Consider the following 25,431-nt stretch of genomic DNA (forward strand, 5'->3'; position numbering starts at 1 on the left):
TTTCTCCATTATCCCGTGTCCCCCCCCCCCCCCCGGCTCTCATTTCCAGCTCTCTTCCCGGCTCTCATTTCCAGCTCTCTTAACTCTTAGTTTGTCTCGCTTTTCCATAACATGAATGGCATAAAGGCAGATATTTTCAAAATCAAAGCGAACAAAACAGAAATCAAATCAGCAAACAAGTACAAAAATGCGACAACTTTTACAGCCATTCGATATATATATATATATATATATAAATTATAGCTTTACCTCGGGAATTTGTTGATTTTTTATATATTTTTGGTGCTGTCGAATCGAAACCTGCGTTTCTTTTACAAGGGTTTCTTTCTGGTAATAAACCTTGAAACGACGATAGGGTTTCCGTTTTTGTTCTTTTTTGTTTCTTATCTCTCAGTTTGAGTACTATTTTTCATTAGCACAATTGGGCTTGGTGTCTCAGAATCGGAGTAGGCCATTGTACTGGTCTGGGCTTCTCCTTATCTTTCATTTTCTGAGCTTTGAATTTTACTTTTTGGGCCACTTGATGAGCCTACGGAGTTTTAAAATGGGTTGTGCTCTAAATTAATTATAAAGAAAACACAAAAAAGAGTGAGTTATTCACTATGTCCAAGTGCACTGTTTACTTTTGAATTTATTATTCAAGCTTTTTTTATTTTATTTTAGTTCTCTTTGTTAGTAATTACATATTTTTTGGGTCAAATATAAAAATAATTTGATCAGATTTGTTAACTAATAACAAAATTAAAAAATTGTGCCAAAATAAAAAAGTATCATAAATAGATAATTATTTTAAAGTTCTTATCAAAAGTCCACTTTAATCCTTAAAATTTTGCATATATACTTATCCGATGCTGCAATATTTATACAATTTAATTTTGGTATAAAATTTTATTTATTTATTTATTTAGTTTCTAATTTGAAAGAGAAAAAAGAGATCATTAAATTCTATCAATATAGAAAAAAAATCATTGTTTGCACTAATTTTAACCATGAAAATAATAATTTTGGTATTAATGGATTATTTTTAACTGGAGAGTTTATCCTAAGTTTCTTTTTTCTTTGAATTTTTTTTTATAGTGGATATATACTCAAAAATAATTTTGGCCTAGGGTTAGTTGTGGGTTTTCAGATCAAATTTTGGGTTGTTTTAGATTATGAATATGTTTTATAAAATGTCTAGCTTGTTAAAAATAGTTTTTTTTCTATTTGAAACATCACAATTTAATTTTCTAAAGACTGCCATTAAAATCTAGGCAAGATAGACAATGCATCTCCTGCTCCTTTTTTTAACGATTAAGGGTTGGTTACTCCATACAAAGTTTTTTAAAAGAAATATAAGGTATAGAATTGTGGGTTGTTCAATGCCCTTGTGCTCGAGCTTTTTGTTATGGCCCATGCGTTTTGGGTAATCCAGGTCCGAGCACTTGAACATTGTTCTTTCTTTTTTTTTTCTCTTCTAAATTTTACCTATTAGTTTATCACAATTGATTTTTATTGATTTTATTTTTTTATTTTTTTATTTAATATTTTATTATTATTAACTGGGCAATATAAATTATTTTGGTTTGGTAATTTTTTTTTATTGCTCTATTATTTTTTTAGTTTTTAATTTTATAGGTATTTATATTAGATAAAAAAATATTTAACTCAGTTGAGTACATAATCTTGATCACGAGTTTGATTAGATAATTTTGATTGCTTATTAATTGAGCTTTATAATTTTATTTTGGTTACATGAATATTTTTTATGTAATTAATTAAATGTATATGTGAATATTTTAATTTATAATTGAAATTTTTCTATGTTAAAAAGCATAGAAATTACTATCTTATTGAAAGCAAAAAATATATTTGACCTGTGGTTAAAAAGCTAATTAAGTATAATATAAAAGGAGTAGGTTTTTATGTATTGTAGACCATGAAATTTTTTTATTTTTCAATTTGATTCTTAAATTTTTGTTTTTGGCAATACAGTCTTAAAATAGGGATCAATTAATTTTGATTTCTTATAAAAAGATGAGACTGAAAGAAAAAAAATCAAAATAAAAAAGACATCAAATATAGGTGGCGTGCCACAAATTTTTTTAAAAAATACATTTTATTCCTCCAACTTAAAAAATAATGCAAATTATATAATTTTAGTATCTTAATATTTTTTTAAATTTAATTTTGGTTCAAAAATCTATCTTTATTATTTTTTATCCCTGGTTGAGAGAAATAGAAAGAAAGAGAGAGAGAGAGAGAGAAATGTTATTAACATCAATTTAAGCGGTCGAAGTAGATAATATTTATAATAAATAATTTTATTTGATAATGGTAGGTCATATTTTTTTTTTATCTTGAAAGTTCGTTCAAAAACATATCTAAGCTCAGGTTAATTTTTGATTTCAGGTTGATTTTGGTTTTCAGGATGATTTTTTGATTTTTTGAAACAATGGATAAATTTATTACAGTTTCTAATTTTGATAAAAAAAATTAGTTGAAAATGAGTTTTTGGATAGAAAAACTAAAGTCATAATTTTTTGGCCACTGTGATTACTAAAATCTGGAAAGTCAAATAACATATTACAGTTTCTAATTTTGATAAAAAAAATTAGTTGAAAATGAGTTTTTAGATAGAAAAACTAAAGTCGTGATTTTTTGGCCACTGTGATGACCAAAATCTGGAAAATCAAATAACGTGTCATTTGATTTTTTTTAAAAAAAAATATGAGGCAAACTCATACTCCCTAGTTACAGCGAAAAAAAATAGTGACCTAGCTTCGCTCATCTGCCAAGGCAGACCTGTGTGTGGTGCCTAGTAAAATAGACTAGGCGGGCTGACGTGGCTTGTCAAACATAACAATATATGCTTTTGCTTTATTTTTTAACTATTTTTTTATTTTTTTAATTAATGATTTTTTATGATTTTCTCTAATTTTTTTAATTTATATTTATATTAGTACTCGTTCTCTCTTTTATTTTATTTAAAGAGCCTATTTTAAGTAATGATTTTTTTTATGGTTATGCATTTAAATATAAAAAGTTTTTCTAATTCATCTATAATTTTTTTTTTTATCTTTTTCATTGATGAACTTTATATTTTAAAATAAAAAAATATTTTTAGATGATATTTTTAATATGTGTAGCCTTGTATATTGTTTTTCCTCCATTTTATTCTATTCAATAAATTTAATTTGTGTTTCTATTTTTATTATCATATGCTTGAAAAAAAAATTTATTAAACAAATTTAGCTAAGATAACAGGGTAAATTTCAAAATTAAATATTTTAATTTACGTCTGTTTTTTAATTTTTTAAATTTAATTTTTAAGTATTATTAATGATTTTTTATTTATTTTTTAGTATAAATGATACTCAATGTATTTAATGACATGTATTAATCAAAAGATTTATTTAAATTTAATTTTTTTTTGTAAAAAATAAAAATATATAATCATGACAGAGCGGAAGTTTCTTAACCAATAAAAAGCTAATAAATGTTGATGGCATCTATGTATATTTTATTTATTAATAAATTAATTACAAGCAGTACATATCAATTTTTACTGTGTTTTTGTTTTCATTTTTTTTTTCACTGCATAGTGATTTTTTACACTCCAGCACTGCAAGCAAGTCAAAACCAGTAGGGCGACAATCATCCTGACGTGCTTTTATTTAATTTTTTAAATAACTTAAAAAAACAATACATTATATGTTTGATCTCCTTATTTGCTTGAATGCAATAGCTTCAACGGTTAAAAAAAAATCAACACTGATATAATTCATTCTTATAATTTTATTTAATAGCTTGAATAATTGAATTGAACTATTTCGTTAACATAATATATAAATTTTAATATCTAAACAGTTGTTATTTTATTTTTATTACGGGTACTTATACAAGTTCTAAACTAAAAATAACTTTCATGAGTAATATAAAATCGTTATTGAACTGAGATACGCTATAATAATTAACAACTTCTTTGTTTCAATGACCAAAATCTTCACCATTCTCCAACTATCAGCAGTTGCTGTGGTATGAACATCTCCTAAAGTTGCAGTACACTTTGCTTAAAATACATGGTATGCCACAGGTTTACTTGAAGCCTACAAATGGGGTGCTCGAGAACACCCTTGCAGATCCGACGCAAAAAAGAATTTGCTGCTCGAAATGTAATCCTGAGGGCAGTCTCAAGGTCATTTTCTGTCATCATAGCAACTACAATAACAGCAATGCCTCCATTTTTTGGAGATGCCAATTCATTGATTGGAGCTTTTGGTTTCATCCCTCTCGACTTTATCTTGCCTGTAGTGTTCTTCAAGCCATCGAAGAGGAGCATTATTTTCTGGTTAAATGTTACTATTGCAATGGTCTTCTCAGCAATAGGGAGTATAGCAGCAGTCAGACAAATAGTTCTTGATGCCAAAACATATAGGTTATTCGCTAATGTTTGACTAGATTAAATGGCATGTTGGCTAATTGGCTCACAGTATCAGTAGCCAAATGTATACCCGTGTTTTACTCTTCTTTAGTGATTGAATATATAGAGTGCTCAATTCCTAAAAGCATCAGAAACAAGACAGCAAGAGAAGTTTCTGTCTTAAGCTGATATAAAAAGGTACAGGATTTTGACGACTTTAAGCTAACGGAATAAAGGAAGAAATATGAAACCAACACCGCGTTTTAATGTTATTTATGAAGAAATGCTGTCACGGATACAAATCTAGAGATTTTCATAACCGGGGGACACCAACAGTATTTGCTTTTGGGACCGCAGGACATTTTGACCACTACTGTTTTGGGAATCAGTATTTGCTTGTTGGTTTGAAATGACTGTGTTACCTGCTTCTTCATTTCCTGGTTCTGAAAGTGCAGATGTTGGTGTAGTGCAATTATCTTCCCCATCTGTGGTTCCAGCGATTTTTATAGGAACCCTTACTGCATCAGAATTGGCAGGCAGACTGGGAGCAGCAGGAGGGTCAGCAGATTGCCTCCTTTTAATCCCCTTGCCGATATTCTGCTTGAAACTGGCAATAACAAGCTGGTAAATCAAAACAAACCTAGCGTGAGATTTGCAAACAAGCTGGTAGGTCAGTTTAACTGAAAAGAAAATTCATAAATTTTTGAACTCTGTATTCTGTACACGACATACTGTTGACAGGAGACACAGCCATCTAGAGAACGCTTTCTTAGAAAAATGAGTAAGCAGAACATACTTGGATTGGGCCAGCTGCTATTAAAGAGCCTGCAACACCACCACCAAAAACTCTCCCATCAGGTTTAGCCAGTGAAACACTTAGCATGCCATTTTTGCGATTTGAACCTCCTGTTTCGCCGAAAGTGAATGATCCAGATAAAGATAGAATTTCAAAGCGGCCCTAGATCAAATGGAAAATTAACCAGAAGCTACATCAGAAAAAGGAAAAGAAACAAGATAAAAGAGTTTCGTTTTTTTCAGGTACGATCATATCATACATCATATCTCAAAATTCCACCACAAGGACCAGGCTGACGCATAATAACACTTGAGACAACACCGGTAGCAGAAAGAATGCAGACTGCTCGAGCACCCTTTTGAGATAATTCTATTATCTTACTAACAATATCCTGCAGGTCATAAAACAGAATTAGAACATCTTGACACAGGACAAGCAATGGGAAGCACTACAAAAATACAAATATGCAAAAAGAACAATTAAGAAACCTTAATTAATTCTCACATATTTTACAGTACCTCTCCAGTATACACAGGCACTACATGAGGGGTGAAGCTCCCCCCTGCTGTTTCTACTGCAAAACCACCTTTACAGAGAGAATTTCAACAAAAGTCAAAGGAGGGATGGAAAATAAAATGTAATACACAATATATCACACATTTTGATTTGAGTCAGACTATATATGTATCCCTTTTAAAAAAACATTAAAAGAAGAAGAAGAAGAAGAAGATAGTTTTAAGCTTCCTCTTTCAACAGGAAATTAAACATGAATTTTTTTCATGTGTATTCAATTTCAAAATAATAATTTTCTTCGAAATTGGAAATGGAATCATGTTTTTGTTCATCCAACCAAATATTAATTGTTTAATCCACTTAACACCAAATCAAAATTTCCATTACAATTCTACCATGCATTGATACTAAACATCAATCAAGATTTACTAGAAAGAAACGAAACAAATACTAATAAAGATTCAGAAATTTTGCATATAATAAATAGGAAAAAAATTTCAAACAATTAATCCAACCAAAAAGGAAAGGAAGGAAGCAAGCAACATAACGTTAACTACTGCTTATAAAAGCCTTAGCAGATTTTGAGCACTCACCAAGGGAAGCCAAGAGTTGCAGTTTACCAGAACCACGGGGCCTCCCTCTACCCCGCTTATCGTAACTCGAGAGAGAAGAAGAGAGGCCCTGTGGCGGAGGCGGTGATGATACTAGGTTTGCATCCACATCATACTTCCTAGGCCTTCCTCTCTTTCTTTTCACGGTGTTTTCAACAACACCTTCCGAGCCTGACCCTCCGGAGCCGCCCACTACACCACCACCAGGGTTGTTTGGCTCTAGGGTAGGATCACTACCACCTGTTGCCCCCTGGCTCCCTGGCGGGGCATGATCCTTGGTTGTAACTATAAGAGTCTGATCAGAAACAATGATGTTCTTCTCTTCCATGTAATCCATAGCAACTGAAAAGGAACAAACTATACTAAACTAACGTGAGGAGAAAAAAGAAAACATATATATATATTCTTTTTCTGGTCAAGAAATTAGGAGATTATGGAAGCAAAATGGTTTTGAAGGTGTGGAAAAGGCGCCATGAAAGAAACCTATATATTGGAGAAATTTCTTGCTTGTGAGCCTAGTGGGATTGCTATGCAATAATATAGGGTAGAAAAAAGAGAAGGGCCTTTTCTTCCTTTTTCTTTGGAGAGAGAGAGAGAGAATTAATTCCTTAAAATATTTATTTTCTATAAGAAAAGGGCAAATATTGCAGTTACAATATTAATTACTGGTTTTTAACATTTAAAGGGGGAAGGGAATCTGCCTTAATTAATAATATAAAAAAGAAATATCTTTGATTTATTTAGTAATAAAATAATCATTTTGCTTAAAACTAAAACTGATTTTTTTATTATGTTCAAGAGATTTTATTTCCAAATATAGCTGGAAAATCCGAAATATTTATAACGCTGTTATTTATTTTTTGAAATTTGATTTTTTGAATTTCAAACAAATTGTTTTATTGGATCAAAACTCTTTATAATGCACCATATTAGACAATAAATACAATAAATTTGATGTTTTCAACTAGTGAATTAGATATACATGAAGAAGTTAGGGCAAATACATGAGATGAGTTTGGTGGAGACATTTGCATGATTGTTTCTGTTAAATTTGCAATTATTTTATTTGTTTTGCAGTTTTAGTTATTTTTTTAGAGGAAAACAATTAAGGATCCTTTCTAGATATTGTTTGGCACATCACCGTTTCGTTAAATTTTAATTTTTTTACTATAAATTAATTTTTTATATATTTTTAGACTGTTTCGGTGTGATAATATCAAAATTAAATTTTTTAAAAAATAAAAAAATATATATTATTTTAATATATTTTAAAATAAAAAACAATTAAAAAATTAACTTTAATTAACTTACCATGAAAGAGCATAAATTAAAGTAATGAAAACAGCATTCCATTATCAGTGTATCCAATAAATTTTTTTAATGAAATAAATTTAAATCTTAACTCATCAAATTTATTTGTTTATTACTATGTAATTGAGGGAGGGTTATCTTGTTCTAGAAAATATTTTTCATTCTTTTCGATTTGTTTGATTTCATATATATATAAAAAAACTATTTGAAAGTAGCTCTTTGGTGTTTGATATGAATATAAAAGAAGGGTTAAAAGAGAAATGGCAAGTAGAGTTCATGGTTCATTGACAAAAATAGTTTAATAAAGTATTTTAATTGGAAGTTTTTTTCCATTATTTTAAACTTTTTTTCCCCTTTTTCTAAATAAATCAAATATGGAAAATGAGGGAAATATTTTAAGTGCGGTAAACGTAACCTTTCCTTTTCTTTTTTCATATCAGAAGCTCTTTCTTTGAAAACACATTCTCTGAAAATACTAAAAAAAAAAATTTTAACACATTCTCTGAAAATACTAAAAAAAAAATAAAAAAAAAATAGACGTATCCTATGAATAATCCATGCACAGGTAGGCAACTAAACAGCAAAGAAGACATCAACAACATCAATAATGAATCAACACAACACATTTTTGGTATCTAATAATTCGACCCTTCATGCATGCAAAAGTGGAGCAGTAAAATCTCTGCACCAACAATAAATGCTCACAGGATATGCCAGATTCAATATTAACAGGAGGCTCAGATGCTTTCTCTCCATCGGAAACAGCATTCATCAACACAACAACTGAAACCAGTCTTACATTAGGGGTTGCAGGGAGCACTCTACAAAGGTTATTGAATTGAACTGCCATGAAAGAGAATACCCGGTAGAGCTGCAGTCTGATCAATAGAGTTTCATCATGAACACCAGCAATTTAATTAAGTTCAAGCCGATGGAGAAAACACAAAGGGATCGGATTTAAGATAATTAGCCTACCATTACTTCCAGGACCTAGCTAACTCAAATGGTTTAATTGGCCGGCCATTTCTATTAACTATAAAACAACATGAAATAAGCTCAAACAAAATCATGTTTCCCCTACCTGTATCGATCAATGGATTTGTTCTGCATGCTCTGTCTCAGTAATTTCTATCCTATTATTTTGGTAACCATAGGGGACAGTGCAAACAAAGAAAAAAACCAAACACAGACATCTGCTTCAGAAAGAAAGCTGTGATTTGGGGTTTTCATTCCACTTCATCATCCAAGTGTCCAAACAGCTGTCTCCAGTGCACTGATGCTTCTTCTGGTGTCCGCAGCTTCCAAAGGTGGGGCTTGGCTTTTTCACGAGCCTCTAGAATTTCCTGCATTTCAAAGTCCACTCTGGCAGGTTACTTTCAGGGGCAGAGTGAAAATAAACTAATCAGACTGGTTGGAAGAAAAAGAGTGATCTGTGCACATAGTGGTTCCATGAATGACACCTGTGAATCAAAACTATGTTGCGAACTCATGAACTTTATTTCATCAATCACTGGTTAAGAGACTAACATGGTTGCATTGAGTCACTTAAACCTTCAGAAGATTTAAAATGCAAAGCTTATCCAAATTCCAAAAACACCATCTAGCAAGAGACTCAAACAGGAGTTTGAAAACCTAAAACGTCTCCATTGAAATTCTTTCTCCCACTCTATGTACAGTTACAATATCTAAGCTCTGTGCACTAAATATGCAAACATAAGATCCATTGAAGCTCACTCTCCCTCGCTGCACAGGTGTAGCTATCAGAAGCTCTTTGTATCCAATATGCAAATGCAAGCTCTAATAAAGTTCTGTCCCTCTCTGTACAGTCACAGCATCTATTCTAAGTGCTACATACCATAATAACTAACAAACACTTCAGAACCATTTATTTTGTGATAACCAATGCCAGCTCTGAACCATTATTTTCAACCCCTAATCCTGGAACTACAAAAAAGGTGTTTTACGCTAAAGAATGTTGAACAAATTCAGACACTACAAGCTTGAAACTTTCAAACTAAGACCTCAAGCACCATAGAATGTTTTATGCTAAAGAATGTTGAACAAATTCAGACACTACAAGCTTGAAACTTTCAAACTAAGACCTAAAGCACCATAGAAGGTAGTTGTGCTCTGCACATTGCAAGCTACTTTATCTAAATTCCACAGAAACAAAACCCCCTATTCACATCCTAGAGAGAGAGAGCAATGGCAACAATAATCAGACAAAGGGGCTAAGTGAATAAACTAAAGTCAGAACTCAAGTAGCACAGCAAAGATGTCTGCAAACAAAAAAATACTGGGCAAACATAATACAAATTTAAAAAAAAAGCTATTTGACCCAATCCTCATCAGTTGACACTTGACAGCACATGAGATGCAGACCCATTCACATCAAGATCACACAGCAAATGCACAAAATTACAGTCAAGACAGAAAACATAGACAAGGGAATGATCCAGAAAGATGACTATGGCTTCCAATACGAAAACAAAGTGATGAAGATTGACGCCTTCATGCACAGGTAATCATAATCAAACATTGGAATTTGGCGGTTGGAACCCATTTTTTGCAGTAGAAGGATCAAGAATGCACAAAGGATATTTCCTCATAATTATAGTAAGAACTTTGTTATGACTTCTACCATAGAGTTTTGATCCTTACAGTCAAATTTCTAAGCTTTTATGAGTAATAAAAGAAGAAATACATAAAAAAAAAAGAACCCAATAATTATACTACCAGGACAAGAAATCATTAACAGAGAGTGATAAGAATAAATGCTAAAGAACCCTTAATTTTATGCATATAAATATGCTTTAAAAGGCAATAAAACAAAGATTTGCAGTAATTGAGAGAGAGAGAGAGAGACCTGGACTTGAGAAGATCTTTTAGTCTTGAGAGTCAAACAGTCGACCAAATCACTCCATTTCTGAGAACAGTTATCAAAAAGTCCAAGCCTGTAATATTGCTGCATTTGATGCACTGGAGCTGCCTCAAAATTATTAATTAATGATGAATAATTCCCATGATTTTCGTTATTTAATCAAATATTTATTCAACAAATAACTATACTGTGATTTTGCAGCAAGTACTTACAGTAGCAGAACCAGAGAGCGTCGAAGCAGGTAGTGCAAGATAAGCGCCGTTTGGCTGCTGAAGACAATGAAGAGGCTGCTTCCCGCTCTGGATCCGTTGCCATCTCTAAAAATATGGATCCGCCACCCAAAGTCCAAAGCTTCCTTCCTGTATTTTGAGGGGAGAGAGTGATTCTGAATTTCTGATAATTTTTCTGGTCGGGTTCGGGTTGAGAAGCTCGTTAACAAGAACCCGCGCCGTTAATAATCCTGGTCGGGTTTTATTTTATTGTTGGAACGAAAAGCCCATTTAAAAAAAAAATTGTTACAAAAGGCCACTAATGAGCATGCCTCCTCTATCATGCCCAATTTCCTTTCTTATAGTGCCTAGGGAGATCCAAATGTCAGAACCTTCCTCGTGATTCCTTTGCCCAAAGAACGGGAGGAATCAATCTTCTTTTATGATCTTAAAGTCTTTATCATAATTTTTAAATTTAAATGGGCAGAGTATAGCTTTGGGATTTTCAAACTCACGAACACCTTCAAATCTAACGAGAGATGGCATGAAAAACAAACTTGCTTACCACCCAAACCAAATTGCCAAAGGTTTTACCATAACTCTAGCATTAGAATCAAATTTTTGCATTTTCTAGGAGGCATGATAATGCAGTCGCTGATGCAGCATATTGCAGAGTTAAACCTATCAACTTACAAGAAGTTACATTTGGGGGGTGATCTTTTCCCTCTACATCCCATCTGTCCAAAATCGTCTTCCTATATACAATGGGCTGTGTTTGAGAATCTGCCCTTGAATGTAAATGGATTCCAAATCCACAAGTTCAGTTTTGGACTTTGATAAATAATTTTAAAAAAAATGATCAGAAATATTGGTCTGTCTCCCTTCCATTTCCAGCAGCTCTATTTCATTTCAGCCTCGAAAGGACCACCTTTTTACTAGATGAGCAAGCTTCAAGTAAGACAAGGTTGCAACCCATATGGAATTTTGCCTCAGAGATCAAATCTTGTTGCCTTGAGCAAAGGTATACCCGACCTCCTTCAAAGTCCTGGTTGCTATATAAAAGGCATATAACTTTGTTGGGCTCTAATCATCTTGGTATTGGAAGCTCATGATCACCTGAGAGTAATGGTGCCAAGATATGCGCAAAAATATGCGCAAAAGAGCTCCATATACATCACTAATCTATGTAAACAGCATCTTCAGCTCTTCAATACGAGCACTTCGAACTTCTTGATCAGTCAAGGCACCTGAAATCATTAGCTGCTTGCGCGCTTGCACTGCTTCCATTCTTTCCTCAACTGTTCCCTGCCATCCAGATATATTCAAAAGAGTGCAAACAGTCATGTTAGTGAAAGGTCAGAAACAGATCAGTGCCCCTGGGTGACTCAAATAGTAGAAAACAATGACGCTGATCAAGTGACCTTCAAGCTCAAAATTCCCAGAACAGGTACAAAACAAGCTACTAGTGTATGTCTTTATTTTCTATCATGGAAAAAAAAGTTAAAAGTGGTTGAGACATTCAGGTACTTGAAAAGGCTTTACTGCCAGTCAATAACATAGCAGACAAAAAAATTGATAAGCTCCAATTGCATGGGCTACAAAACAAAGAAAAAATGTACCTTCACAATGAACCGCCTGATCATCACTCTTTTAGTTTGTCCAATGCGATGAATACGCATGACAGCTTGCTCCTCTACAGCTGGATTCCACCATGGATCCTATGAAAAAACTTGAACATTAATGTTTCTCGCATAACATCCCAGTTACAGAACCAAAAGCATAGTGAAGATGGAAGAGGAACAACCGGAGGGAAGTTCTTGTGGTGTAGGTTGAAACAAATCAACAAACAGCCAAGATAAAAAAGGTAGTCCGAACCTAAACAAAGAATTTTGGTGTGGAAAATAAAGAAATTTACCTAACAGAATACACCTTGTAAATGCAGCTATCCACTGCTACTAGTTAGCATAGTTAATAAAGTCACTTCTCCTAACGCATAGACGAGTGCTAATCCCCAGGAATCAAGGGAGAAGAGGGTTGACCCATTGTGTAAAGCATTGGAACGAAAAAATACAGGTGGTTATATAAAACGTTCAGGTAAATATTCAGCAAAAGATCACTCAGCGAAACAATAAAAACATTGATGTAACAATATGCTGTTTCTTTCAACTCTAATCCAAGACATAATGGTAAGGTTTTCAGTTCCAAGTAAGGTTGTACATGGGCATATGAAAATGCAAAAATTTAAGGAAAAATCTTGCCACAATTTAGATAACAGGAAGTTCAACATTGTGCATACCATAACAAAGGCATTGGACGCTGCTGTTAAATTTATCCCTACCCCTCCAGCCTTCAGTGACATCAGCAATACCTAATTGTACAAATGCACAAAATAATCAAGTCCAAGCTGTCTACAAAACTACCAAATTCAATACCCAGCTTCCATCACAAAAGGGAAAAGGAAAGAGCAGAAACAAAAGAAAGCTTCACAAACCAGGATGCTGTCATCTTCTGAAAACTGTTTTATAACTCTTTCACGCTGCTGCTGGTTTAGAGTCCCGTCAAGACGAACAAATGAAATGTTACTCCTGGAAATAATTAAAATGATAACTCCATTGTTACAGAATGCATGAAATACAGTGACTCAAGGCACCATTTCATAAAGAGCAATACACACAGGACAGGACAAAATTATTGAAATTTTCATGAGCATAATAAAATAGATGTGCACTATAAGGTCCCTCTAAAACAGTGAAGCCAGTCCCAGCAGGATCCCATGTACACGATGTTAGTCTCTTTCCCCAGTGCAAACACCAACTGACAAACACACAGTGAACATGTCCATCACTGAAATGCTCACAACTAAAAACATCCTATGAGTTCTTCAAGCAGCTCAGAATTGGTACCTGGAAAGAGGGATTTGTAAAAGATCCAGAAATGCAGTCCACTGACTGAAGAGAATGCTTTTAGATCCTGACATACGAAGAATTTCAAGTTCTCGCAAGAGAGCCACAATTTTGGAAGATTCAACCCAATTTTTCTCAATATCTATCTGGAATCTACTGTCAGTCGGAGCTGTAATAAGCTCTTGCCTTGTGATGGCTTTCCTGTAAAAGGACAAATGAACAACTCTTAAATTCTAGGACCGGCAACTATAGGACTTCAACACCAGCAAATTTAAAACTTAAAAAACAACTGTGGTTGCAAAACAAAAATTGAAAAATACCTACAAACAGGACATAAACCGGAACTAGCATTTCGCCAACTTGCCAGGAGACACTCTCGACACAATCGATGAGCACAAGGAGTCAATACTGCATCTTCACATGCCTCGAGACAGATTGGACACTCTCCCTGCTCTCCCTTACTTAGCTCTTCCACAACTTCTTTAATGTATGCCCTTGAAGGCACATTTATTGCTTCTCCTTCAAGGACACCCTGGTCACCTTTAAGGAAACGTTTAGCTAGCTTGTTCAGATCAGAATATTCTTGCGTATCACCTCGACTGAACACACAAAGCCATCCATTACAAAGAATTTAGGAAATTCTCTCCCATTAAAAAAAGAGCAATATCAAAACTCATGTACAGAATATTCAGCATAAGAAAAAACTCTGCACCAGTTGGTTTCCAACTATTCTGTGGCAAGTCTATAAACAAGCACAATACTTAATCTACAAGCGGCCAATCTCCTCCGCAGAGAGTTTTTTCCACAATGTAATGATAACAAGTGATCACAAAAGGAAAAGAAATCAAATTGATAATGGAAAACATTTAAAAAAAAAACCATCAAGAGAAATGAGATAGGATTATTGAAGAAAATTATCAAGTTTCACTGATTACTAATTCATTTATGTGAAAACAATAAAATATTCATTCAGAGATAGCAGTACAACTGTGATCCTTTCTCTTCATACAGATAAAAAAATTATGGAAAAGTTTCTTTTCCTGTATCAGATATGTTCAATGAATATTGATTGAAGCATATGCCAATATATACACCAGAACCCTTGAATTCTGTTGAACCACCATTCTATCGTTCAAAATGAATTCACTAGTATGCAGGGAAGATAACATAAGCTAAGGACAGGAAAGTCCACACCTCATCACAAGAAACGGATGATCACAGCATTGACGAAGACGTAAAAGTAATTCCAAAATAGAAGCATAATTATGAAGAACCCGCCCTTGCTCAACAAATTGATCAAACTTAACCTGGAAAGATGCCCAACAGTATGTTATATAAAAGACATGAAAGAAAAGCTATAATCAAATAATCACATGAAACAAAATAATGGAAATTCAGTAAAATATGTATACCTTGGATTTTTTAAACAAAGCCTCATAGAAATCCTTTTCAGCTTCTGTTAGTTGGCAGTAAATCACCTGAACATCAGCTGGGGGGAGAGCTAGAATTGGCCTGTGACAGTCAAAAAGTTTAAGAGAAGAACTTTAGAAGGCAGAGAAAGGACAAAGTAATATGCCATTAGCTGCACCTGCCCTCTCGATCTCGGCTGGTCTTTGTTCTCCTTAACATTATAGGTTTTAAGATGGACTTGACCAACTTTAGCCCTCTCTCATCACCCTCCTCAAATGGTTTTTGGACAAGTTTATTCCACCTACATTACACATAGGAACAATTTAATGAACATAATTGTCATGCCACAAAACTCTAAAAGATAATAACAGTAAGAATGCTACGTCCCCAGAACTTTAACAAATGATTAACCTACCAAGAGAAGTGCGTGTATAATCCATGCACATGTTTAACAATGATGAGATTAAACACATGCATGCATATGATCGAAGTGACTTTTTCTAGAAATTAGATGCATAGACATCAAGTTCATAAGACACGATTTTCCTATCTTCTTTATGCAAGAATGCTTCAAGCAACCAAAAAAAAATATTCTTTCATATGCCTCAGCAGTTGTCCACATGAATATTATAAAATTGTAAAAATGATGTTCCTAAATGAAAGAAGCAAGTATTTCTGGAGAAGAAATTAGAATTTAAACCTCAACCAGAGATCTGGTTGAGGTTCTCCTTAAGTTTTACGCCATAGCAGTACATGTCCATGGGACTATTTGGATAAAAAGTCACCTTTGAATTCAAAACTATTATCCAATTAACTGTAACCAATTCTATAGTTTTTGCAACCAAAAACAGATAAATGACCTACCATGCCCAATTTTCCCAAGGTTCCACCTTCAAAAACCGAAGAAGGCTGTAAATGTCCTCCACGCTGTTCTGAGATGACAAAATTACATGTCAGGATGCATGAAAATTACAAGTTAAAGACCCCACCCCCCAAAAAATAAAAAGATGGAATGGAAATTAATTTTTTCATCTATAGGATAAAAAAAGTCCTATCAGCTGCAGATAGCTTAAAAAACCAAACTACACAAATTTTTAAAGTGCGACATCATACTGACGCTTATGAGTCCAAAAACTGCTCCATGCACCAGCTTGAGGTATCGCCTATCTAACCAATTTAGTAAAGGAGCATTCGTATGTGACTCCAAATTAAAACAAAGTGATTGAGAGGGCATTGCTCATAGATAATGCATGACACGTGTCAAAAAGCTACACTCACAACATAACCTTGTGGCTCAAACATTAAAAACTGGACATATGCAATATCTAGCAGTTGGCACACCATCAAGTATTTGAGCTCATACACATCATCAAGTATTTGAGCTCATACACACCATCAAGTATTTGAGCTCATCCACCAATCCAGAATTCAGAACTTCAAAGACTCCAAACAAGAGAAGTTAACAAAGATATGCACCATCTAATAAAAAATGTAACAAAGGCATTTTGACCCCATAGTTACAGATACACCCCCATAAAAAAATCAGAATTAAGTTTATTGTACTTTGGCTGATTAACATGATGTCTATGGTAGTGGTTCATCCCATAGAATACCTTATGGATGAACTCAAGCAATCAAATTTCTCCATAATATAAAATGATACTCTTATTAGAAAAGATCTAACATTTTATCATTTTTTTAAAAAAGAGACAAACACCCTTTATCTGCTGACTTTGAAAAAGGGAGGGGATGTTGGGATCCATTAAATCAGGGTTGGGATTTATAAAATAAGAACATACCTGAATGGGAGTCCCAGTAAGACACCAACGACGATCAGCAACCAGAGCAGCAGCAGCCATTGAAATTTGACTTTTTGAGGATTTTATGGTATGGGCCTCATCAAGAACAACTCTAAACCAATGGACTGAATACAGTCCCCCACTCCCTACAGCACCCTGCAAAGGGGACAGTTAAGCAGAAGGTTCTCCACACAATATATCAAGAAAAAATCCCATTAACACAATGAGCCTTTAAAACTACCTCTGCTGCAAAATCTGAGGCTAACACTCCATATGTAGTTATTACAACATTACTCTGGGCAAGAAAATTTGCATCCTTCACTCTGCTTTGTCCGTAATGAACATAAACAGACAAAGAACCAGGTTGGGCATGAATTTCTAACTCCGCCTGACAAAACACTCAAATGATCATTTTCATAAACAAAAGAGTGCATCACAAGATAACACGGACATATGAAAAGGAGTACCAAAATGATACAATGCAAGTGAAAAAGGAAAAGGCTATAGCATACCAAAATGCAATACATACCTTCCACTGGCCCAGAAGAGTCATTGGACATATTATTAGATTGCCACCGTTTACAAGCATCTTCTTTTGCTTCAACTTATCAAAGCCTGAAAATTTTGTTGCCTTGTTCAATTGATTTGGATGTTGGTCTGAGTTATCACTTGAACCACCTCCAGTGCAAAGCTGGCTCCCAGACTGACTATTTGATAACCCACCCTTGTCTGAATGAGTGAGTAGGAGGGATATGGTCATGATGGTCTTCCCAAGTCCCATAGCATCTGCCAGAATCTTCAAAAGCATAATCTGGTCAAGACACTGCACACAGCAAAATAGGTGCATATTTAAGTTTCAATAGAAGCTGATGTACAGATACATACTCCTCCTCTGGCCATTTGAAGTGTGCTTGGAAATTCTATTGTAGCATCACCTGAAAAAACATTCAGATAGACAACAAGCTCCCTCCTGTTTAAAACAGATACCTTATTAATACCCATCTCAGAGTGACAGTAACATATTGAATGCTACAAGAATCTGACGTACTTGTCTGCTAAATGATAAGCCTCCCAACATGGATGAAGAGTTGTTGCTGCCTCATCCATGCATTTTCCCTTCTCCAGCTGAATCATCCAATGTAGGGCCTGCTTTTGGTAGGGACGAAGCTCACATTGGAGTGTACTTGGAGGATCCATTTCCTAAATCAGAACCATTTTCAAGTAAGTCACCTGTTATGTGCATTCAGAAGCTCCACACACACGATATTCTCATGCACATGAGTACCTCTAACTCAGAGTTGTCTCCACCACCAACAATATTCTCAAGATCTGCATCTGAAATGGACTCCTCATTCTCAATTTCATTTCCATTTCCAGATTGATTCTTAGACTTGTTGGCGTTTAACAATGACACGGGAAGACCAGAACCATCCTGTTCATTTAAAAAGTGATGACAAAAAAATCCAATGACAGGAGAAAGGTGTTAAGAAAGGACAAGTCTTTGCTCTTTTACCTTTGAGTTCAGAGGTCGCTTCCTTGTGTTCAAATCAGCAGGGGTAAATTCTGCCTGATTTTGAAAAAAAATCATTATCATATTTGAAAGACAAAACCCTTATCTTATTTGTAAAAAGAAAAAACCATCCTGTAACAAAATTCACAAGTTCCATATTCATCTTTAAAGAAACAATAACAAAGCGGAGTCAAGTGACAGGCCATCAACCTTCTTAAAAGGGGTCAGGCCAAGCAAGCCGAAAAGGATTGAAAGAGGATGACCGACTGTTTCTTCAGTGGAATTGGCAGTTGCTTTAAGTGAGGTCTGGTGGTGCTTGTGGAACATTACACTATTCAAGTATACACTGGGACAAGGTTCGGATTTATCAGAAACTGTAAGTGAACAAAGTATCATAGCATAAAAAAGCAACCAACCATCATTGATATTTTGTAATTTCACAAATATGATGAAGCAGACTATGAATTGTTAAATTTAACTTGCACACTCAGTGATAAAAGATGACAAAAACAAAAGGCACAACTTCGCGAAATAAATTAAACCCCGACATTTGCAAGTTTACCTCACCTTATTGATAATTGAATTGTATCCATTATGCCTAGCACGTTAGGAGCAGATTTACAACATCCCATAATCCTGACCTTTCCATCTCTAACAAGCGGCAAAAGACACCGCGCCCAATCATTAGGTATTCGACCAAGCTGCCAAAAAATCACAACACAGCACATAAAACTCACGTTTATGCATCATCTAAACACCACCCCCAGCATTACTCACATTTCTTTACAACGCATTAAACAGTGTGAAGTATCACATAATTTTCATTCTAAAAGTAATTGCTTTTGGATTAACCATAAATCACCCCATTGAGTCAAAACAAATGATGTAACATACCTCTCCACTATCTTTCGTAGAAAACCTAACAATCTCTGAGCACGCCGTCGCAGCCTGCCTTCTCCTCCCAGAACCCTTACCCGGCGAAGGCGAAGGCGAAATCGAACTTTTACTCTTCAAAGGAAATGTGAAATCCACTTCATCACCAGCCTTCACTCTCCTCGCTTTACACGTCGACAACCCCGCCACTTCACCGCAACCAACAAACCACCATTCACTCCCAACCAAACCCGAAACACTCCCATTATCACCAACAGTGCTGTCACTCGCGTCATTTTCAACGCAATTGACTTCTAAACTCTGGCTCGAGTTACGGTTTCCATTATCTTTAACGACAAGATTGGGTGGCTTGTAGGGTACGGTTTTAGATTTTGGATTTGGGGTTTTGGGGATTAGGTTTTTTTGTTTGGAAATAAAATTCGGGGTATCAAAGATGATGTTGATTGCAGCGGTGGGGTCGTTTTTTGCCAAGTGGAGAGCTCTGATTATGTCCATATCGGAGAAATCACAGCCTACGATTGATCGGACGGTAGAGACTAGCTCATCGGTTGCCTTGGTTCCCATCTTCTGTTTCTTCTAATTACACTAACCCTGATTCCTGGAATTGAGCGTTTATGGAGGAATTGTGAGAAACCAGGAGAGAGATGAGGGTACTGCCGCTAAAATGCGCTTGCGGTGCATGTTAGGAGAAGTTTGAAAATAATGGAGTGATTGTCTGTGTAGAAAAGGCGGGGGCGGTTTGTGAATATTATTGGGGAGGAGGCGGACGAAAGACGCTTTACACGTCATGTTTCCCGCCCCACCGCCTTTACTAGTTTTCTTTAAGGGTGGCTGCGTGCTTTTCCTCTTTCGGGGCTTACGATCCTTATTCGCCCCCTCACTTCTACAAAATGTTCAATTAAGTCCCTTTACCAGATAAAAGGCTGGTCCAATCCCTGTCCGAGATTATGTTAGTCTTTCGGTTAATGTTAACCGCCCTTCAAACCAAGTTCTGGCGACTCCAACTTCTTTTCGTTGACCAAGAAACTCGTAATTTTGACTTCTTTTATATCCAGCATTATTTTTGTATTTCAAAAAAAAAAAACCATTGCACACATCATAACAAATAAAGTAAAAAAACAAAAGTGAAATGATCGCATTGATCTCATTTTAACTTGAAATTAATAATTATTCTAAAAATTACTGTAAACTAAAATTTTCTCAGCAAAAAAGTTTCCACCTCTCGCCGGCCTCTTGAGAGACTAGTTTTCTCATTAAATTATGTGTTTTTCATTTTTTATATTATAAATTAGAGGTTTTAATAAGAGATTTTTTATATTTTTTATTATATCAGCATATTAAAATTATTAAAAAATACTAACAAAACACGAATTTAATATTTTTTAAGCCATAAACATTTTAAAAATACACTGTAAATATAAAAACAAAAGGTAACTATCTCTTACTGAGCTAAAAATAGATTCAAAAACACTATCCTCTAGTAAATTTCAAACCACCTCTTGTTACAAGTTAGGTTAGGTCCATGCTTGAATTAAACGAAGGATTGGGTTTAAAGCTGGTGATGAGTTAGGTCTGGTAGTATCAAGATCGATCACTAAGTTACTAAGAAAAATTTCGATTCTCGTAATTAAACTTTTATGTTACATTTATTTCTTTCTCAAGCCTTGTTTATTTTATAAAAAAATACTTTTCTACAAACTACTTTCCTATATTAGGTGAGCTTAAAAAAAATCGGTCAATAAAAAATAATTTATGATAAAATTTAAGTTTTTATAAAATAAAAGTGTTTTCTTCACTAAACATAAATCATTATCATTTTTGTATTTTATTCTTGTGTTATCTGTAATAATCTTTATTGAAACTTTAAATTTTTCATTTGAGGTAAATTTTTTGAAACTTTAAATTTTTCATTTGAGGTAAAAAAAATTTTATATATCTCTTTGTTATCTTATTTGTGTCTTCTTCTTCATTTAGATTCATGAATGAGTATATTTGATTTAAAATGTTTACATTTAGTTTCTAATGCTTGAATGATATGTATATTAAAGGGATGGTTGCTCATACCTCTTTGAAAAACAAATCTTTCATCTAAAAATAACCCATCAAACTATAACTTATAACTAGCAAAGATATTTCAAAACTTTTATTGATATAGTTGAACAACCCAAACTTTAAAGTATCATCAATTTATTATTTCACAAGCTTTCTCTCAAATTTTTTAGTGCTCCTTGAAATAATAATATTAGGGTTTCAGTATGTGATCAAAGAAAAAATAATTATCTTTAAAGTAATGCTTTTATGATTCATAACACTATTCATTACAATAATATAATTATAAAACTGTCATTAAACATAAAAATTACTAAATTAGGCATTAAGGGTAGGGTGATTTTTTTACTATGATATGTTTGTCTTAAATAAATTATATAAATTCATGCTGGTCATTCCCTCTTTATTGCATGGTAGAGTTATTATTTTAATCTCAAAGTAGAAAAAATACAATTTCTTTTACTTGATGACAAATGCAGTTACTTTGACGGTCTTTGAAATAAATTCAATATAACTTTTTTACAGTGACTTTCTGGTAATCTTACGATGGTTTTGTTATAATTTTTTGTGTTGGTCGAGGGTATTATTATAATTATTGTATATTAACCATTATTAAAAAAACTTTTCAGCATATGCGTAACACGCATAAGTGCATGGATAATTCTTATGTTATTTGGGCAAAGTATGTTGGGTCTTCTAACCTATAGACATCATGTTTGAATGGTTTTTGCACCACTGACATGATAAGGTGACACGTGCCCTAGACACTTCTCAAGCATGATATTGATGACCATTTCTGTTTTTTTTTTCTTTTCTTTTCTCCACCCTAAATTTTTCACTTGTTCCTTGAAAAATTAGACTAGCACTTGCAATTTATTTTTTATTGTTTTGATTATTATTTTAAAATTTTAAATTATCCATAACATTATAGTTTTTTTTTCAATTTCACCATTTACTACTATTTACACTATAAGCAATTTATCACATTGTATATGTTTTTTCAATCCCACTCATTATGATTTTTATTCTTTCGTACTCGGTATTGGTTCTCTTAATTGTTGTGTTTTTATTTGGGACCATTTAAAAAACAAAACATCCTCTTTAGGTTTTTTCCTATCAAACTCTATCTTTATTTTTTGCTTTTTTTTTTTGCATTTACAATTTTTTTATTAATATTTTTCCATGATCTCACCCCTCAAGATTAAATTGTCAAGAGTTAATCTTTTTTTACTGAACCCGAATTAAGGGCTTCACAAATTGCGAGTTTAAGAGGATATATCATATTTAGCAGGCTTGCCCCAGTTTGCTTGGTTTTTCTCATTTTTTTTTAAAAGTTGATGTTTTCTTGTTTTTAATCATTTTTTTCCTAGTCTTGCTTTGTAATTTTTTACAATTTGCCTTTTATGGGTTCAGCCCTGGATTTACGATTAAGATTGTCGGTTTCAGAAGTTAGTGCCGGTTCATTCTCTCTTTTTTTTTCATTTTTTAAATTAGTTTATTTCAACTTCAACCTCCAAACTTTTTTTTTCTTTACACTAGATTATTTTAATTTTATGTTCATGGTTGTGGAGTATATATGCTCACTTGGTTTAATAGGGTTTTTTTTCCTCTACAATTTCACTCTTTAACACTAGGTTGTTTAGTAAACTGGAATGACTAGAGTCTTGTTCTTTTCTTTTTATTGTTTTTTTTATCAAACTGGAATGACTAGAGTCTTGTTCTTTTTTTTTTATTGTTTTTTTTATCGGATTACACACACATATATATATATATAGATTATTAGTTGAATTAATGACTCGAGTATTTAATTTTTTTACCTTATTATTTTCTTCCATGTAAAAAAATTTTATTTAGTCTGTTATAAAGTATTTCCTACAAATTTAGTTAGGTCTAAAGTGATAATGTCACTGATTCAATCTTTATATCTAATATTTACTTTTTATTAATGATTGTTTGATGGTACAGTGAGATGTGATTGAAATGCATTTGATTCAAAACACAATGTTGAAATTTTTTGATTAATATCATGATTTTACATATGGTCCATTGAAAACTCCCTCTTTAAATATTGGTCATGAAAAAGTTATAATTTGTAACCTATTTTAAATTAAATTTTTAAACTCTAGCTACAAAAATTATCACAAAATTAGATAAATGTCAAGTGCCCACCTAGAATTGCGGTTCAACCTGTTTTACATGATTGTTTTTATTTTATATTGTTTTTCAAGTATTTTTATATTTTTTTAAAGTGTTGATGTCAGGAATAAATTAAAATATTTATTTTTATATATTTCTAAACAAAAAATATTTTTAAAAAATAATATATGCAACACTTCCAACACATCCCCTGAATCTTTCATACAATCAGCATATCCGACTTCCATAGTTTTATTCTAGCTATGTCCATTATGTAAATTATGAAAGCAGGAAAAACTCAACTTTAAATAAATAAATTTATTTTTTATGTTTATACTAGCTTGGATGTTGGAATGTTATCTATACTGCACAAAAAACTTTATTCCATAAAAGTTTGTGAACTATTAATCAATCTTTTAAATGATCCACGTCCCCGAAATCTCTTAAACTTGTTTCATGCTTAAAAAAATGGTAATTCTTGTACCATACATTTCTTATCCTTAATTGGTATGATTCTTTTTATTATATGATAATTTAAATCTATTCCTCGAATTTGAAGGTTAAGCTGGGATTTGAGATAAGATTGTTCATCTACTAATTTTGATAATTTTATTCATTTTTTTTAATAAAATAATTGATAAATCATATTTGATATTTTTCTTTCTAATCCAAGAAATTCTCTAATGATTATATAAATACAACACGAGAGAGTATGAGAGAAAGAATAATTATTTTTTAAAAAAGACTTTTTATATAAATATTTGTAGAAGAGAATTATTAAACTTTGCCGGTAAAAATTACATTGCTTCCTTTTATACTTTATGAAATGAATTATGTTCATGAAATGATCTATGTATATTTAGACTCGATGTTTTATTAGGTCTAATAAAAAAATAAGTTTGATATTTTATCATATTTATATTTTTTTAAATTTAATATCTAATTAAACTTATAAAATATGAATTTAATATCTTGATACACCTGTAAACACACTTATCACTTAGATGAATCCAAAGATGATACATGCAACCCTTTCTATGATTATCCTTTTGAAGGGTTATTACAGGAAAAAAAAAAAACAAAACTTTGATACATCACTGTCTAACGAGGGACTTGAATACATGGTAACTACGAACAAAAATTCATAGTTGATAGGATGATTTAAATTCCATTTGCTCGCTCTATACTAGCTGGATCGACACATCTAACAAAAATCATCTACGTGGAAGCTTGCAAGGGATTAAAGAAGTTGTTAGTCAAAAATACCTATGACGTGTCAAACAAGAACTCTCTGGGTGTGGCATAAGGTGCTGCTTGTCTTTTTTTTGTTAGTCAAAAATACCTATGACGTGTCCAACAAGAACTCTGGGGGTGTGGCGTAAGGTGCTGCTCATCTTCTTTTGAACTTCGGTTCGAGTTTTAGTGGCAATGAGGCTAGCGAGTGATTTCCTTTCTATATCTGTTGGCTTCTCTCTGTGTGGTATGTCTGTCACCCCCGCGGTACCTTACCTGTTTACTGGGTTTGCAGGATGTTCAGTGGACTATGAGCTTAGTCGTGGTGCGCGTAAGCTGGCCCGGACACCAACATTAATAAAAAAAAAAAACAAGAACTCTCTGGGTGGATCTTGTTAACAATAGCCCCTGTTAGCTACGAACCCTTTCCAATTACACGCACATCCACTTATTTTCCAATTATATTTGAAAATCTTGGCGGGTAATTCCATTAAGTGGAAGCCGTTCCCGCCAATTCGCCCAATTTTATGTCCCGTTTTAGCCCTTTAAAATGGTGAATAGAAACAAAAACGTGCCAACACTAACTTTTTAACTCGATCAGCGCGCACGAAGCCGGAAACGGGCTGAACTCCGAGTCAACTCGTTGTCTGGCGGATTTTAATTCAATTTACGAGAAAATATTTATAAAATGATGTAACAGTTGTTTGAATTGCCCAGGGTGACTCGGAGGCGAGATTATGCTGTCTGCGGGCACGCATATGCATTTCTGTGCGA

General features: G+C 33.4%; 4 protein-coding genes across 7 annotated transcripts in view; all 4 read right to left on the minus strand.

The window, feature by feature from the left end:
* LOC105111899 (uncharacterized) overlaps positions 1-372 on the minus strand; it is a 5,586-nt gene extending 5,214 nt beyond the window's left edge. For all 3 annotated transcript variants that reach the window (XR_839676.1, XM_011007395.1, XM_011007383.1), the window contains exon 1: positions 250-372. The gene's annotated coding sequence lies outside the window, so the exon portion shown is untranslated. The remainder of the gene's footprint in view (positions 1-249) is intronic.
* Positions 373-4,418: 4,046 nt separating this feature from the next.
* On the minus strand, positions 4,419-6,846 carry LOC105111913 (uncharacterized). Its single transcript, XM_011007408.1, has 5 exons — positions 6,305-6,846; positions 5,717-5,784; positions 5,458-5,589; positions 5,199-5,360; positions 4,419-5,023 (listed from the first exon to the last, which is right to left on the minus strand). The coding sequence occupies exons 1-5, from the start codon at positions 6,657-6,659 to the stop codon at positions 4,706-4,708; spliced, it is 1,035 nt and encodes a 344-aa protein (XP_011005710.1). The 5' UTR covers positions 6,660-6,846; the 3' UTR covers positions 4,419-4,705.
* Positions 6,847-8,406: 1,560 nt separating this feature from the next.
* On the minus strand, positions 8,407-10,960 carry LOC105111924 (uncharacterized protein C227.17c). The gene is made up of 3 exons (XM_011007419.1): positions 10,727-10,960; positions 10,500-10,618; positions 8,407-8,976 (listed from the first exon to the last, which is right to left on the minus strand). Exons 1-3 carry the CDS (start codon positions 10,827-10,829, stop codon positions 8,860-8,862), a joined length of 339 nt encoding a protein of 112 aa, XP_011005721.1. The 5' UTR covers positions 10,830-10,960; the 3' UTR covers positions 8,407-8,859.
* Positions 10,961-11,268: 308 nt separating this feature from the next.
* Positions 11,269-20,032, minus strand: RAD5 (DNA/RNA helicase protein). 2 transcript variants are annotated; one of them, XM_011007429.1, is made up of 20 exons: positions 19,240-20,032; positions 18,913-19,046; positions 18,556-18,691; positions 18,349-18,402; positions 18,121-18,267; positions 17,884-18,035; positions 17,721-17,805; positions 17,365-17,631; positions 17,077-17,223; positions 16,836-16,991; positions 15,901-15,968; positions 15,215-15,337; positions 15,039-15,138; positions 14,821-14,933; positions 13,947-14,225; positions 13,627-13,827; positions 13,215-13,308; positions 13,020-13,091; positions 12,343-12,441; positions 11,269-12,028 (listed from the first exon to the last, which is right to left on the minus strand). In XM_011007429.1, exons 1-20 carry the CDS (start codon positions 19,801-19,803, stop codon positions 11,906-11,908), a joined length of 3,114 nt encoding a protein of 1,037 aa, XP_011005731.1. In that variant the 5' UTR covers positions 19,804-20,032; the 3' UTR covers positions 11,269-11,905. The 2 variants fall into 2 exon arrangements, with proteins under 2 accessions (XP_011005731.1, XP_011005741.1); XM_011007439.1 differs by lacking the exons at positions 11,269-12,028; positions 12,343-12,441; positions 13,020-13,091 and having other exon boundaries at positions 13,215-13,537.
* Positions 20,033-25,431: the final 5,399 nt, after the last annotated feature.

Source organism: Populus euphratica, unplaced genomic scaffold (assembly GCF_000495115.2).
Source record: "Populus euphratica unplaced genomic scaffold, PopEup_1.0 scaffold5.1, whole genome shotgun sequence".
Lineage (NCBI taxonomy): Eukaryota > Viridiplantae > Streptophyta > Magnoliopsida > Malpighiales > Salicaceae > Populus > Populus euphratica.